Source organism: Rhinolophus ferrumequinum, chromosome 18, assembly GCF_004115265.2.
Source record: "Rhinolophus ferrumequinum isolate MPI-CBG mRhiFer1 chromosome 18, mRhiFer1_v1.p, whole genome shotgun sequence".
In the NCBI taxonomy this organism is placed as follows: Eukaryota; Metazoa; Chordata; class Mammalia; order Chiroptera; family Rhinolophidae; genus Rhinolophus; species Rhinolophus ferrumequinum.
In genome coordinates this window covers 17,050,036-17,067,655 of record NC_046301.1, presented here as the reverse complement: position 1 = coordinate 17,067,655, position 17,620 = coordinate 17,050,036, and the positions used below count along the sequence as shown (strand labels likewise).

At 36.5% G+C, this 17,620-nt stretch overlaps 1 protein-coding gene across 9 annotated transcripts in view; it reads left to right on the top strand.

Annotated features, from left to right (window-relative positions):
* INPP4B (inositol polyphosphate-4-phosphatase type II B) overlaps positions 1-17,620 on the top strand; it is a 613,177-nt gene that overhangs the window by 472,188 nt on the left and 123,369 nt on the right. For all 9 annotated transcript variants that reach the window (XM_033135157.1, XM_033135154.1, XM_033135152.1 and 6 more), the window contains 2 exons: positions 12,976-13,106; positions 13,501-13,605. In XM_033135157.1, coding sequence (XP_032991048.1) covers positions 12,976-13,106; positions 13,501-13,605 — 236 coding nt within the window. The remainder of the gene's footprint in view (positions 1-12,975; positions 13,107-13,500; positions 13,606-17,620) is intronic.

The following is a 17,620-nucleotide window of genomic DNA, read 5'->3' as shown; positions in this document are numbered from 1 at the left end:
TTAGTGGGGAAAAGTAATAGGGAGCCAGCTATTATATTTAGCTATTCTATATATCAAATAAACCTCAAACTGATGAATCTCATAGATGTTTTTATAATGTATCTCTTCCACTTAATTTCTCTTTGTGTTTCTTTCTCTATCTCTCTTGCTTGCTCTATCTGAGAAAAATCTTAAGTCCCAGAGATCCAAAAAGGATACACAAAAAGATCACATCAGGACTCCACTGTTGATTCATACCTGATTGGTGTTATTTCTTCTGTTCATTTTTCTTCATACAATGTTGGTGCACAGTTGGAGGACTGCACAACATGCTATTTATCATGGAAAGCGCATTTGCCCTACCAACGCCTAGTACTGAGGGCAGATGCTGTGTGCCATTAAGTCCATCATTATGGATTCTTGGTCTCATTTAATGAGAGGTCCTGTCGAGCGCTTAGTATCACCAAGCTGGTGATAGAAATATGTGTTTGATTTTGCTGTTTGGGTATTACAATAGCCCCACAGGAACAAATAAGGCAAAACTCATCCAGAAGCACATTTTTTTTTCCTATTGTGCCAAGATTCTTGTTTAAAATGAATTGACTAAGGGAGAGTGTGTTGTAATGCTAAAATCACAGGACTGGAATAATAATTGACCTGTGTTCAGAAACTGTATCTGCCACTTGATATATACTGATAATTTTTTTTAAATTACGTAATCTCTCAATTTCCATATATATGTATATATATATATATATATATTTACTTTTTTAGGTAATAACGTTATCATTTGTCCTGCAGGGCTATTATAGTATTTAAATGAACAATCAGGAGACTCTAACATGACTATAGGGTTTTGTCTTGAGGGGTAAGTGTGTGTGTGTGTGTGTGTGTGTGTGTTTGTGTATAAGTGCAACTCTGGGTTTGAAACCTGGCTCCCCCAACTCCACTTAATACCTATGTGACATGGCCCAATTTAAGTGTTTTAATCTTCAGTTTCCTCAGCTGTAAAGAAGGGATTAAATAATACGTGCATATGGTTATTGTGAGCTAATGATGAAAACACCTGGTGCATACATGGTGTTTTATAAGTGGAAACCTCTCTTACCATTTATGTAAAGAATCATGTAAACAGGAGACACTCAACATTATCACAGCTGTTGTTGTTGTTATTCCTCTTAGCTGAATGTTGACAGTGTTTCAGACAAAAAGGTCTATAATTCATTTTAACCTCCTTTAGCTTACTAACCTAGCACACCTCGTAAGTATACAATCCTACTATATGGTCCCACAAATTCTAGGCAGCCAGAAAAGCAGACTAGGCATGTCTTCTCCTACAAAGTGTTTGGAGCTGAGAGTGATTTTGGAATGATAGGCTTCAGATTAGTTTGGGCCTTCCGAGCCAAACTTGTCAGTTATCTTTTGCTGTTGTTGTACTCTTCCTAGACTCTCGCATTATACGTGGCATGTAATAAGCACTCAGTAATATAATCCTTTTCCTAAGAACAACTGGAATTGTGAGTAGAGAATGGCATGATTACATTTAGAAAAAGGGAGGCAAGTGTGGAGAGGTAAAGCAATTTAGGAGATACTGTGATTGCCCAGGCAAATGATGATGGTGGCTTAGACCAGCATGGTGGTGGTGGTGGGAAATAGAGAAATGTACACACATTTGAGATTTTTTAAGGAGTTAAAATCAACAGGACTTGGGGATGGATTACATCTGGAAGTAAAGTGCTCAGGAGCTCAAGCATTCTGACGTACATAACTGAGTAGATAAGTTTCATTGACTGATACATGAAATAGTGGGAAAGTCGCAGGTTTGGAAGACAAAGGAGCCCTCTTTGACTTTTAGTGGCACCATCTAGGTCTGTGTTATGCAGTACATTAGCTACTTGCCCCATGTGACTATTTAGACTTAGGTTAAAATTTGTTCAAATTCAATGAAATTAAAAATTTAGTTCCTCAGTCACCTTAGTCACATTTTAAGTGCTCTATAGCCATATATGGCTAGTAGCCATCATATTAAATAGCACGACTCCAGAACATTTCCATCAGTCCAGAGAGCTCTTTGGACAGCACTGATCTAGGATAACCATCAGTGACATCTATAAATTGAAAAAAAGAGAGAGATAGTAACATACAACTGTCCTTTCTCCCTGCCCATTGGAATTGAATATGGAGAATGAGAAGGCTGACATCCAACTTTCTAGTTTACCCGTATAGGCAAAGGATAGAAGAGTTTTTGTGTTTTTTCTTCCCAAGTGGATAGTATCAACATATATGTTCTGTGCTGTGATTTCTAGTGGGAGTGAGATTGTTGTATTTCTAATGGCGAGTCCATCTAGTGTAGTAGTTTAAAGCATGACACCAAAGACAAACCCCTTAGGCTTAATCCCAACTCTGTTACTCACTATCTGGGTGCTCTTGGATAAATTACTATCTTCTCTGAGTTTCAGTTTCATCATTTGTAAAATAAGGACGATAATAATAATGATAGCTACTTCCGTGGGCTATTGTACGTAGTGAATGACTGAATGTTTTCAAAGTTCTTACTACAGTGCCGGGCATAAGTCAGCATGATACGCCTGCATTCACATTCGTTAAGTGACTAGATAATAAATAAGAATTTTGTTTTGTTGTTTGACATTCTAGCAGTTATGATAGCCAAGACTGTCTGGTAAGGGTGTACTTGAGCCAAATGTTTGAACCAGCTCTCTGTTGACCTCAGTGGAAGGTACATTCAGATGACTCCGTCAGGTCAGATTCTAGTCTTGTCCTAATTCAAGCATACTACCTTATCTTTGAAGAAACTATACTCATCAGGAATTAAAATAAAAAAGAGAGTAAGATTTGTGGTCACATCACCTGAATGTGAGTCTAGATTTTGCTACTTACTAGCTAGCAATATAGCATTTAACAAGTCACCCTACTTCTCCATTGTATTCTTCTCACTTGTCCAGAGCAATGTTATCCAATAGAACGTTCCATAATGATGGAAATCTTCTAAACTGCACTATCTAGTATGAGAGCTTTGTGGCTATTGTGCACTTGAAATGTGCCTGGTGCAATGGAATTTTTAATTTTGCTTGGTCCAGCTCTGAACAATTATCTCTGAGGATAGTTTTGCAAATAAAAAAGACATACATTCTATACAAAAGTAACCTTGATCACCTGGAAAGTCTTGTGCTGACCACCAGAGAGCCCTACGGCCAAGCTTTTGGGGTGCCTCCTGAATTCCATCTACTTATGAAGTATAACTCAGTGACATTCTCACTACAGGTCCAGGAGTGGGAATTGGAAGAGAAACTGCCCAGAAATGTTTGCAATTTCTAAAAGTATGGACAGGAATAATGAAAAGGAATGAGTGTGTTCGCACACTTTCTTGCTTCACCAGCCTTTCGTCAGTGGTTAGTAATCATGGCGACCTAGAAAGAAAAGGCAGGTGATCAATATATGTGGACTTAGGAGAAACTTCATGTAACATGCCACCATTTTAAACATAAGTGGAACACTGAGCTTTACGATTTAAAAAGATAGATGTTGTCCATATTTGATAACTTTAAGACAAACCCCGAAGGATAAATAAGACATTATTTAGAAATAAATAAACACCAAATCACCTTTATCAGGAAAAGCAAATAGACTCTTAGGATGGAATAAGACCTGCTTATGATTCCTCATTGTTTTTCTAATGCAGTTACCTAAAATTAAATTATAGAATTTGGCTGTTTGTCAGATGCAAACAGATTCTGTGATTGCAACTAAATCCTGTACATACTGTTCTCTAATTCTTAGTCTTAGCATAGAACTTGAAACCTCCTTAAGTGTATTGTACTACAAAATTCACTTATTTTAATGTCAAGTGAAAATCAGAGTGAATTACTACTCAGAATATCCAGTCATTTTTCAGTGAAATTGTGGCTCGAGGATTGCAACATTAAGCACATCGTCATTTTCAAAAATGCATTTTTTTAATAAAAAAAAGGCTGTGATTTATGGATGTCATTTTTATCCCTGTAATGGGTTAAAGCACTGACAGTTTGAATGGTGGGTTGAAAATACTACGAGATCTGACAGCAAGTTGAACTTTGTTCCGTTTTATGGTGTCACCCAATCACTTTACGAAATTGAAGCCACCCACAAGTCATTTATGTAGTCTATTCTTCATTGACTATTTAGTATTGAATTTTCTTTTCCCTAATGGGTACTTTTTTATGACTTCTTTTGGGTTTGACTTAAGGTCTAATTTTGCATAATGAATGAAAGCAGCTTGGCTATTAAACTTTCCATCCATGTATACCCATGTGAAATTTTAGATTGTGATAGCTACCAAAAGGTTCTATTTAAATTGTATAGTTATTTTTATTCTACAAAATGGTATTGTACAGCTTATTGGGGGAAAATATTTCTATTTAGTTAGATAATAACAATTTCAAATAACATTTTAATGTCTTTATTACTCTTATCATATCCTTTGGTATCTAAGCTTTCATCAGACTAGTTGGTCTTACAAAATTCTTGTGAAAGAGTTAACTATTATTCTCAGGCATTCTTTATTACAATAATTTTAATAATTTCAGGAATTCTTGAATTTACATACCCAAGTTTTTAAAGTTTACCATTCTGGGCTCAGACTTATATTAAAATAGTGGAACTTTTGGGCTTAGACCTAGAGAAATTTCTTGTTCATGTCCCTTAGACAAGCTAAGCATCTCTATAGTCATTTTTCTTTTGAAAAAAGTCTATGGAGTATTTGTAAAATGTGGTGAGAGGGATAAAAAGCCATGAAAGCACCTACATGATCTTCTAGATGTTTTTGTCTCAATCCACCTCCAAAATTCTTTTGCACCAAGCAGAGAGAAATTTTTGTGATGGAATTGCTGCCTATAGTTGCATATTAGTCAGGGTTCCCCAGAGAAACAGAACCAGTAAGATGTGATTTTGTGTGTGTGTGTGTGTGTGTGTGTGTGTGTGTGCGCAGAGAGAGAGAGACAGAGACAGAGAGAGAGAGAGTCAGAGAGAGAGAGAGAGAGAGAGAGAGAGAGAGAGAGAGAGAGAGAGAGAGAAATTATGATGGCTGACAAGTTCTAAGATCTTCAAGGTGAGCTGGCAAGCTGGAGACCCGTGAGAGCTGATGCTATAGTCCTAGTCCAAAGGCAAGCAGATTTGAGACCCAGGAAAAGCCAATGTTTCAGTTCGAGTCCGAAGGCAGGAAAAAATCTAATGTTGAGTTCAAAGTCAGTATGGCAGGTTGACAGGCGGAATTCTCTTTACTCGAGAGAGGGTCAGCCTTTTTGCTCTATTCAGGCTTTCCACTGATTGGATGAGGCCCACCCAAAGAAAGGAGGTCAATCTGCTTTACTCAGCCTACCAGTTCAAATGTTGATCTTACCTAGAAACACCCTCATAGAAATCTACAATAACATTTGACCAAATGTCTGAACACCCTGTGGTCAAGTTGACACAAAATCACCCATCACAGTAAGAAATTTCAAGTGAAGATATATTTTCAAATCTTTCTCTATCCCTAAAAAATATTGAGCAATCCAGGGTTACATACCTACATCATACAAGATTAGAGGACTCAACAATGGCTCCTTTATCTATTGTATCTATCCATTTTAACTAGGGCAGAGCTCAGCATTCTACTTTGGGTTTAGCTTATATTCTGACTCTATGTTAAATTTCGGGAAAATCTCCACATAATAATCTCCAAGAAAATCTTTCATTCATTCAGTCAGCAGCCTATATGGAACATTTCCCATCAACTAAGGATGGTGGTAGGACAAAAATGTGAATAACACAAGTCTCTGCCTTTCACAGGCTCAGAGCAAAGTTTTCCCATGTTGGAATTCCCCCCTTGAATACATCATCAGTAGACTTTAAAACTATGTTTTAAATAGAAGCTTTAAACAGAAGCTAAACTTTCTCTTCTTTTTTGCTATGTTCTATTTTGGTAGTTTTAAGCCTAGTTTTATTTCTTTTCAGCAGAAACTTTCTTTTCTTTTTTTAATGAACAGAACTGTAATGGAATTCCAATATTAATCAAAGAGATTCAGTTGGAGCTGGTGGGTCTGGTGGGTGTCTAATGTAAGGAAACATGTCCAATGCCTATCCATTACTAGACTTCCCTTTGGTACAACACCCTCCCCTGTTCCTCTAGCCACAACACCCCCAAGGGTGAAAGCAATACAGTTATAAAACCATGTATCTATTTAATATTCTTGCTCATGTCTTATGTAATATATGTAAACATTTTAAAGCAGGTTTGGCTATTTATTTTCCAGTTTCCCTATGACCCGTTTTGTGTTCAATTATTTCTCTTCATTCTTCACACATCATTTTTTGTTTCTTGTTTTTTTTTTTTTAAAATCTCATTTTCTTTTTATGTTATTCCATAGTCTGTGTTTCCAACTTGTCATATACTTAGTAGTGTGTTTTGTGTTATGGAAGGTTCAGAGGATCGTAATGACCTCCAATAACTTGTAATTTTACTGAAGAGAAAAACATCTAGTTTTGAAATAGTTAAACAAGGTAAGACAAAACAAATTATATAGACTAAAAATATGCCTTAAGATTACTTCATAAAGTAGTAGTAAGAATGTCCTACTTAACGGGTGGAATGCCAAGATCCATAGAGCATTAGCTATTTCTCAAATAGGCCTTAGTAATTTGTCTCCTCTGTGATTTATTTTATATAATTTGCCTTTTATTTTTGTAGGTAGCAGAGCAACAGGGGATAGGTGGCAGTAAGTGCCAAAAAATGTTTAACGTGTAAGAGGCCTAACTCAATAATTTGAATATTCAGTCTGTTCTTCCCAACTTCCTATGTCTGTCTGTTGGACTCTTAGAAAATTAGAAGGAGTTGGAGACAGGATAGAAGATTTGTTTTAGAGATAGAACTCCTGTGAGAGTAAAGCAATGAATTCATAAGAGATTTATGTGTTTAGCAGGGCAGTGAATTTTTCAGAAAGAAATTTTTGTTTTTACTGTTACCAGGTAGCGATTGCAGGAAACATCTTTTGAAAGCAGAAGGTGTTGTTACTGTGAATAAAATGAGAATATTTATAGATAGAGAAGGACTATTTTAAAATTATTGTTCTGTGGATTAAAAATGCATTTCTCCACCTCATCTACTTGGCCATTCACACCAAAGTCTTAGTAAAAATGTGGAACTATTTAATTATAACTCTGATGCCAGATTTCTGTTAAGATAAATGCAGTGACACACAGACTGGACCACAGGAGCCATATCTATGAGTCTCGTAATACTGGACACCGCTATGCACTTGAACATATTTTAGAGAATATCGTTTACCAGGCACTGCATACTTAGTAACTGTGTCATTCAAACTGAGAGATTCAGAAGTAAAAATCCTAAATTGTAATTTATCCTTTGTTCAGGTTTGATGTTAACAGTACATGAAAGTTCACAAATGTTAATTCTAAAAGTCAATAGGCTATGGTGCTAAATCCCACCCACTCAACATAGGAGTATGTTCATTAAGTACCTTCAACAAACAAGGCACTCTGTTGTTTGTTATTTTGTTTTGTGTTTCTTTGTTTTTAGAGTGGAGAATCATATGGGGTGAGGAAAGAGGGGACATGGCGATTATAGTCAGAAAGCTAGATGGTATTCTAGTGACTCTGAGACTAACAGTTTCATTTACATTCTTCCATCTGTGAAAGAGGAGGTTTCAAATTATTCTCCGAACTTCCTTCCAACTGTAATATTCTGTGAGTTCATAGTTGTCATTTTCCTTATCTATATCAAAAAGGATATATTAATTCTGGTGTCTTGTAATGTGGACAAGCTAATAGGATATTCTGAGAATGGAGGAGATATTAATAATTACAGTGGAATAAGGTGTAAAATGGCACCTAGGGTTACTCTACCTCTAACATACGTTGGTACAATGACAAATAGTAGGGAAAAATCAGTAAAATAACACACACAAAAAAAAGACCTTTTTCATCTATGTACATAAGTATTGTTTTTAAAGTACATTTATGATGCACAAATCATTAAGACTTTTTCTCTAGTGCTTAACCAGCCACTAGCCATCTGATAGATAGATGATTGATAGAGAAATAGGTAGATGGATAATGGTAGATAGATATAGGCTAAGCCATTAGTGGAGAAGCAGAATGAGTGTGTCAAATGGAGTACAAGCAAGAGGGACACTTCAAAATATCCTGACTGTGTCGCAAACCCTTGGGTACATGACCAAAGAGATCCAGTAAGGCTGAAAATATCCATGGTGAGAAACAACGCTGCCATGTGGAATCTTTGAAAAATCCAAATAGGAACGTTTCCGTGCAGAGCTTTCGGGTTCTGAAATGTACTGGTGCCTCCTGCCACCGTCAGGAAACTACTTTTTATTTAAAAAAATAATAATAGTAGATGCTAGTAAGGTACTGGATCCTAATAGAAACTGGACCCCTGATGACGGGACACAAAGTGACTCTGGGACTGGAACTGCCCATTATGAACTGCGTATTGACTTGATCACATTGTATAGTGTAGGAGTAATGTCCTATTAGATTGGAGTGCTACATTTGGAATTGGGCTCCAGAAGATCAGGAAGGGACGTGTGTGTGTGTGTGTGTGTGTGTGTGTGTGTGTGTGTGTGTGTGTGTGATGGTGAGATGTCCCAGAGTCTCAGGTCATGGACTTTGTGCCAATACTTCTACCGCGTGGTGCTTCTCTCTCATCTCCCACCTATAACCACATTGGAATTTTCATTTGACTAACTTGTGGAAAGACGGAAGAACTCAAACTGGTGTAAAGGTAGGTCAGCCTGAGGTGTTCGGTGGAACTGAAGGTCAATAGTGAAGGAAATCCACCCAGTGGGCAGATCTGCAGAACAGTATAATTGTTACTCATTTAGAGGGAGAAATGACCTGAGGCACAGAGGTACATGGAGTAGTGACACAGTGAATGGCTTCAATGGCCTGGAAGAAATAAGACTGAAGATTGGATACAAGGGAAACGTGGGCAAGGGCTATGTGGATGAGCTTACAGAAGTGAGCACAAAGCACCTTTATACCTCAGAGCCATGCCCATCAGAAAGCAAATACTCGAGGAGGCTCTCTGGACCAGATAGACATTATCACCTGTCTGGGGATACTGGCCGGTCTTCTTTCTTGAATACCCCAGAGTTTGTACAATACACCCACAAAGAGAAAGGCCTTGGTGGCAGACTTGGGGACTATGCGTGGGCCAAAGAACACGGCCTTCCTTTTCAAGGCTGATATAGCTACTGGCACTGCTAAATGCTAAATGCCAGAAATAGACTGGCAGGGGACACTAATAAGGTACCATTCCTTGGGGGAGTGATAGCTAGTTGGTGGCAGGTCTATTAAGTTGGGTCCTGTGACCTTGGAGAGGGCAGCGATTCATCCTGAGTAGGTGAAACAGTCCAAATGTGTGTTTGCCTTTTCTGCTCCCAGTGCCACGGTGGCACCCACATCCGAAGGCTTACAGAATTCCTGATCCAGTGATATGGCATCGCACATGACATTGCTGCAACCAAAGGGCATTTGATACGTCAAAGAATGTGCACCAATGAGCTTGTGGTCACTGATGCCCCAGCCCACCTGGTAGCCACAGACCTGATAGAAGACCTGACTGTGGAATATTAATCATGAGAGGCCCAGCTAAGGCACCAGCTTGGGGAAACCTTAGGATTGGGGCACCATCTTCAAGGGTGAAGTTTATATGCTAATCCAACACTTGATAGAGGACGTTGTGCTTCACCACAGCTAGAACACACAGCTCTGGGAATAGGGGTGGACCTTTGTTACACTCATAATGCCATGCTTATGGATTTGTGCTTCCTTTTCCTACAACCTTAGACTTTGCCAGTTAGAATCCTGGTTCTTGGAGTATGGGTATTGGCAGTTCCGTCAGGGGACCCAGTAATAATCCCATTTAACTAGAAGCTATGATCGATTTCATCTGTGATCTGGTTACCATGCATTCCTCACTACAGTGAACCAACACAGAGAGTAGGAGACACCACACACACCACCATGAGAAAACAGGGCTGCTGTTTCACAATCTGAACAAAAAGAAGTATGCCCGGGACTCAAAGGTGTCCATACACAGATAGGAGCAAGGAAACTAAGGGCCTAATCCCTTTGGATCAAGGCCTGGGTGACCTCACAAGGCAGTAACCCAGACCGGCTGAAGTGCCCGTGGAATCTGAAGAAAATCTAGATTGAGTGGTAGAGATTGGTGATGAATATCAATTTAGGCCCCAAGGATCAGATAGAGTATTACATACTGTAGGTTTGTTCACTAACTGGCTTTAAGTCTTCGGGGAATTGCAACTGGTCACCTCTTTGAAAGATTACACTTGAACTTCCCTCTTGGGGAAGATATTGCCACCATTGTCATATTATCTTTTAATACCATCAGCTATATCAGCCTCCCTCAAGATGCAGACCAGGTATTAGCATGCCCCAATAGCATCTACCATGGAAAGATCCAGAATGGCTTTGGCACCTGTGTCTTATCAGACTAGACCTAGGAAAGTTCTGGCTCCACTGGGATATTGCTTCCCCAGTGGCTACCCAAAGGAGACAGATTATACAACTGGAAGTTGTGTAAGTATGAAGAAGTTAATATCCCATCAGATGAATCCTAACCAGTAAAATATAGATGATGATAAGGAACGGGCATCTCTTCTTCCATGTAACAAACTGTTCCAAGGTGCTAAGATTCCATTTGACGTCACTAGAGTTGTTCCACATGACTTGGTAACCAGCCATGTTTTCTTGTGACATTCTGCCCAGCTCAGTAGCATACCACCTATGTCTGCTTCTGTTTTTTCCTGCAGCATTTCTCTTTTTAGCTCCCTCATGCTTACCTGGGATTGCAGGATTTCAGGCCCTGCATTCTAGAGAACTTATTGACATACAAAGCAAGACTCTTAAACTGCAAACTTTTTGTTCACTAACAAACTAAAATATAGTATAAACAGAGCCCTAACCATCCCAGTGGAAAAGTTTACTAATTTTGGTGCATCCGATTGTCCTCTCTTCATCTACTTTCATGTATTAATGTAAGGAAAGTCTTTCATTTTTTCTTAAACTTATACTTTCTTACTCTGCCCCACTTTGTTTTACAACTTTTTCATTATTTTAGTTTATTACATCTTTATTATGTAGTTCTCCTATATTTTAATGTTTTTAATGCATAAATACCTTATATTGCTTATTAGTCTCTTTCAGAACGTGGGTCTTTTCAATGCCATCCCTTAGAAAAAACAAGCAGTGAACACCAGGTTTCATCTACTTATCCCTGTATATAAATTTTGACATACTGGAGGAGTGTAGTAAATTTTAAACAATAGTTTATGGACTAATCCCAATCACTCCCTACTGAACGCGAAACGTTTCTGACCACACGTTGCCAGGCTTCTCTTAGGCAGGAGATGTACACCACCCCAGGATCCCACACCAGTCAGGGGTTTTACTCTCACCATCCTTTACTTCCTCACCATCTCCCTTTTAAGTATTATTTCTGATAAGGATCAAAGACAATATAAATTGTAAACCTATTTGCATTACACATCTATCAGTGCATCTATAAGTATTAAGCAGGAATATTTAACTAAGAGTTCTATTATAAGTGTATATTGGAAGTACAGGCTAAAACTTTACATTGTTGATATACCACACCTGCTATCCATCTTAGATTTGACCTACTTGCCCAGGTCCTTCTAGACTTAAATATCTCAAGTTTTTGGAATTACTTGTTTGTTTTGCTTGTTGTTGTGTTGTCCTGAATTTAAATTCCCTGCCATTTGAGTGTACACGAGGAACTGGACTCCCCATTTTTTCAACCTCCCCTCCTACTCCCACTTTGATCATGAACTTTCTTTACTCTCATTCCCTTTTTATTAATTACTTCTCCCATGAATGTTGTGTGATGAAAGTTCATCTGTGGAAAAGTTGAGAGTGAGACTACTATTCACAAAAATTGTAAAGACCTCAGATGAAAGATGTAGCGATACAACACTGCCTTCCCATTGAAACAAAACCAAGGCAACTACAAACATTTGAAACCAAGTCACATTTTTGCCCACCATCCATTACTCTTGCATTTAACAGGATGTTAAATATTCCACATCTTCTGAATTTATTAGCTTGGTATTTAGCATGTTTCACAGCCAAAATAGAAAAGAAGGTTCATTATTGCTGGTTAAATTAGCCTCATGAAAATATTGTTGGTAAAAGGTTACAGAAATGAATAAGAGATCTAACCAAGCAGCATATTAAACCATTTATCATTATAATTTAAATAGGAATACTGATGATTTAAATTAACTTGGCTAAAGGGTAGAGAATTAGATAAAAGTTAATAATTAAAACCTAAATGGCATGATTATCTCTTCCTTTGATAATGAAGAGACAAAACATATGCAGTATTTCCTTAAATTGTCTTCTTGGGAGAAACTGAAGCCAATAAAATCATACCTGATCACACCATTTATGGACTTAAAAACTATATATAGTTTTATTGTACGTAAACTAGATTACTCGAATATTTCGTGTTACCTTCGGACATAGATAACTCTTCCCACATTATTTCATTTTGGATGGTTAGAGCCTAGAACTTATCCATTTTTCTGGTGAGGTTTAAGTGTTTGTTTTTTAACTGAATGTCCTTTACGTACGTTAAGAATACTAAGTCTTTGCCATCTTTGTGAAATTTTTACTAATGAATTTAACCTGTATTTTTTTCTCTTTAACACACAGAATGTTTAATGTTTGTGTAGCCTAGCATATTCATATCTTTCTTTGTGCTAAAATGATTTTTCCCATTAAAACACACATAGAACTTTTCTGAAAGGGATGGTGAATCGATTTCTCATTAGTTTGGCATCCCTGATCAAGCACTCTGTGTCTGTGGATTTAAGATCAAAATACTAATACTAATACTAACAATAATAAATACTTTCTCCTCTTTTCCATTCTTAACAGAAATCAGGAGCTAAAAGAACTTGGTGAACTTTCTCCACACTGGGACAATCTACGGAAAAATGTCCTTACTCACTGTGATCAAATGGTGAATATGTACCAAGACATTCTGACAGAACTTAGCAAGGAAACAGGTGGGAAAACAATAACTTTACATATTCAAACTGAACTGCACTTCATGTACGTTATGTGAAAACAATAGTAAACATTGTTATTAACACAGGAAAGCCATGATTTTAAAAAAACAACACACACACACATTTCATTTCTAATTCTATCACCTTGGCATGAAAAATAACAAAGGAAAAATGGGACTGTTTGATCTCATGGTATTATTATAAGTATAACTGGGAATTTTTTCAAAAATTAAATTTCTGAGAAGAAAATCAACCCATAGTTATATTTTTCTTTCTGAAATTTTTGTAACTTTTTTTATGTCAAAGATACTTTTCATCATACATGTGTTCACACACACAAACACACACACATTATTTATTTACTAATAATATTCCATTTTTTTCCACCTAGGGTCCTCTTTCAAATCCAGCAGCAACAAAGGAGAGAAAACATTAGAATTTGTTCCAATAAATTTACATCTGCAGAGAATGCATGTTCACACCCCTCAATTGAAAGGTAGTATATAGTATTCTTTTTTTTAATGGGCAAATTATGTTTACGTGTATTTCTTTAAAAATCTTGCCTATAGGCAGAAGTTACAATTTTTGCAGTTATATAAAGGTAAAGATGAAACAGTTGAAGCAGATAATAACCAAATACTACAAAAGGGACTATTATATTTTTGTTGCTGTGTTTCTGGGCAATACTTTGTAAACATGGCACCTGAATTGAGTTACAGGTGGATATGCAAAATTGACTATTAGCTACCTTACATACTTTCAGTGATAGCTAATAGCTAGCAGTTAATGCTGTTTGAATTAGAAGAAGAGGAATACAAGACTTGTTCACTGTGAACCTATCTTGAGAAACCAAAGCCCGAAATCGTACTGTTCCTCTGACTTAGTGGTGACTATCAACAAAATCATCCCCTTCCCTGTGAGAAGGTTTATCAAATAGAAGGTGATAAGAGTATTTTGAAGTACTCAGGTATAGGAAACCAGGAAAAATGTACAGGTGTTCATATACCTGAATAGGGTCCCGAATGAACAATATAGTGTTTCATTTATTGCCTTTTTACATAATTCCTTGCAATTCTTTAATAACATACATTTTGCAATATTCTTCTCATCTTACTTTTTCTACAATATCAATTTGTATGCATATTTAGGGTAACTAAGTACTCGTATTTATCAGCAGAGTGCCATATTATGCATGTTGTCCCAGCATTTTTGAATAATGCCCTCTACCTCCTTCCCTCCCAGAATTCTCCCTGGTTGAATGATAAATGATCCGGTCGTCCTACTAGGACCCATCTTCCTAGGGAGCCAAGATACTTTAGATCACCAAATTCTGCCAACATACACAGATACATCCAAAGATGTGTTCTAACACCCTATTGTGTAGCCATTGTCACAATATGTAGGTTTTAACATTTAAAACGAAATTTCTGTTCTGCTTTAGAATCACCTGAAGTTTTATAAATAGAAAAGTTAAACAGGTTTTTAAGCTTGTTCATACTGATAGTGCCTGCACAACCAGCTGGTGTGCAAGTTTCAGTAGAGTTGTAATCATTCTGATGTGTAATTTTATCTTTGGGAACTTTTATCAGTTATCTGAAATTTTAGCTTAGATTCTTTTAATCAAAAATTATGTCAAATGAAAGAACTGAAATAAAAATTAGATAGATTGGCCCAAGACATTTAGGAACTCTTTGTATACTGAGTGTCTTTTAGTGGTTTGAACAAAACATGTAATGGTTTTAGAAATCATCAAATCTTTATTACTTGTTGATACCAGAGTATCAACAAGAAATAAAGAAGCTAAAATACTTAAAAGCTATCTGACAACCAACATAATTTTTCTCTAATGTCCAATATGAAGAAACTTTTATGATACAGTAAAAACTTTATATGTTTTGAAGTAGAATGGAACAGAATTGCAGCTTTACTACTTTTTATCTGACTTTAAGCCTGTTATTTAATTTTTCTAAGCAGTGTTCTTTTCCTGATTAAGTGAATTAGAGTATGTAAAACACCTAGACTGAACAGTAAGAGTTTCTGTGATACATATGGCTTTTGCCATCATTATAAAAAAAATGAATGTCAGTTTCATCAGGGCTGTTAGAATTGAGAAAAGTGATCAGTTAAGAGCCTATTAAGAAACAAAGAAATCTTGAACTAAGGAAGGGGCCAGATTTAGAGGAAAGATGATTTAGAGAGGCATTATGGAGAAATCATCACATGCGAGTACTTAATGACTGATAGAATGAGGAAACGGGAGAAAAGGATGACCTGGGTTTACAGCCATGGATAAATAGCAGTATAATAAAACCACAGATAGTTTGTTGGGGCTAAATTGATAAGAATTTATGTTTAAGTATGCATTCAAATATTTGGTGGTGATCCTTAAAATATTTCTACTAAACAAAGATGAATTATTATCTAAGTGGCCTTTTAGTTCATATTAATTTCTTGAAATAACAGAACCATTTACAATTTGCTGAGTTTTTTGTTTTGTTTTGTTTTGTTTTCATTTGTTTGTTTTTTTCCAAGGTACTATCTGAAAAATAGACTAGAGTGAGCTGAGATGAAAACAATGCATTTAGCTTCCGTTTCTCCAATTTGAAAGGAAGAAACTGTCAGCTAAAAGAAAGAAATTTAGAAAGCAAACAAAATTTCTCCTAATTGGTTTGGTTTGGGATATTGATCAATTTCCAGGGCTGCCGTAACAAAGCATCACAAACTGGGTGGCTTAAACAACGGAAGCTTATTGTCTTACAGTCTCAAAGCCAGAACTGCGAAATCAAAGTGTTGGCAGAGCCAAGCACCCTCTGGAACCTATAGGGAAATCCTTCCTTGCTTCCTCCTAGCCTCTGATAGTTTGCTGGCAATCTTTGGTTTACTTTGGTAAACCACACCGATCATCACACCGATCCTTCGTCTTCACAGGATCTTCCCCTGTGTGTCTTTACATCATCTTCCCTGTGTGTGTGTCTGTCTGTGTCCAAAGGACACCAATCATATTGGATTAGGACCCATCCGAATGGTCTGATTTCAACTTGATTACATCTGTAAAGAGCCTATGTCCAAATAAGGTCAGATTCTCAGATGTCTTTCTCTGGGAGACACAGTTCAACATATAATAGGATATATGAAGGAATTTTTTTTTTTAATTTGTGATAACAAATATCAAGGAGAAGAGAGAAAAACAAGATTTTGATGTCATAGAACTAAGGTACAACTCATAAACTAGAGGATTTTTTGACATAGTAGTTTTCAGAAAGACGGGTTCCTCTCTTTGAAGGAAATATGAGAAAGGACTAGATATCTTAACAGCCAAGAATTAATGTGAAGGTACTGAATTCTATTGCATACTGATTTTTCCCCCCAAGGCCACTCATGTAGATCATATATACAGATCATATTCACAATACGAAATAGCGATTTATATATTTTTAAAATATTTATGTTTTTATAATAAGTTTGAAAGTTATTACCTGAATTCAGAATTCAGATAACGTAGGTATTTATAGACTAGATCACCAACTAAATGTTATAATAGAAATTGGAAACTTGACCGAATTTTTAGGGCTTACCACCAATTTCTTTGACTTTGACCAAGGTAACCTCTCAGAGCGTTGGTTTACTTATTTGCAAAATAAAAGTTAAAAGTTGTAGATGGTCATTAATCAAATTTTCTACTTGCTTATATAACATGTATTTAGCACATTTTGAATTGCAGTTACATTTATTTAAGATCCATGGTTACTGATTTAAACGTTTAGCTGAATTACAAACAACATTTTGCAAGGTAATGATGCAAGTAAGATTGGCCAAGCCTTGGTATTTCACTGGTGAGTTATTTGTATATAGTCTACATTTATTTTAATCCGTACTATTAGTAAAATTGCATCTATTCACATTTGATTAATATGCCTGCTATATTTGGAGAGGCAGCTCTGCAAACAATGGCAGGCAGATTTACCAAATACAAGGCTAATGTCTAGCTCTTGAAACAAGTAACTGAGCAGAACTAATGTTGTCATGTCTCATACTGACAAATGAAATTACCTCCATTTAACTTCGGGTGCCCCCAGACCCATTAAGTTAATTCTTCATCCTTATTCATTACTTAAAGCAAATGCAACAAATAGAATGTCCACCACAATACACATCTTATACAGCTGCGACAATAACAAAAACAAACCCTGAAATTAAGAGCAAAATTTCCCACGTCAATGTATCTCAGTAAATTTTATTTTCTTGGAAAAGCAGTGTGTGTAGTATAAAATAGGGATTTTTGTGATATTATAGTATTCTGTTTAAGTTATTTTATCAATTATAGATACATAATAGCATATTATAGTACATAGAAAAAAAAGAGAGAAACAGGGAGAGAGGGGGAGGAAGGAAGGAAAGAAAAAAAGTGAAAGAAAGAACCTATTATATGATATCATAAAACTGTAGTTGGAAAATCAGGTATATCAGCCAGAATTTTCTGTGTGACTATGGATGAATCAGCTGACCTCTCT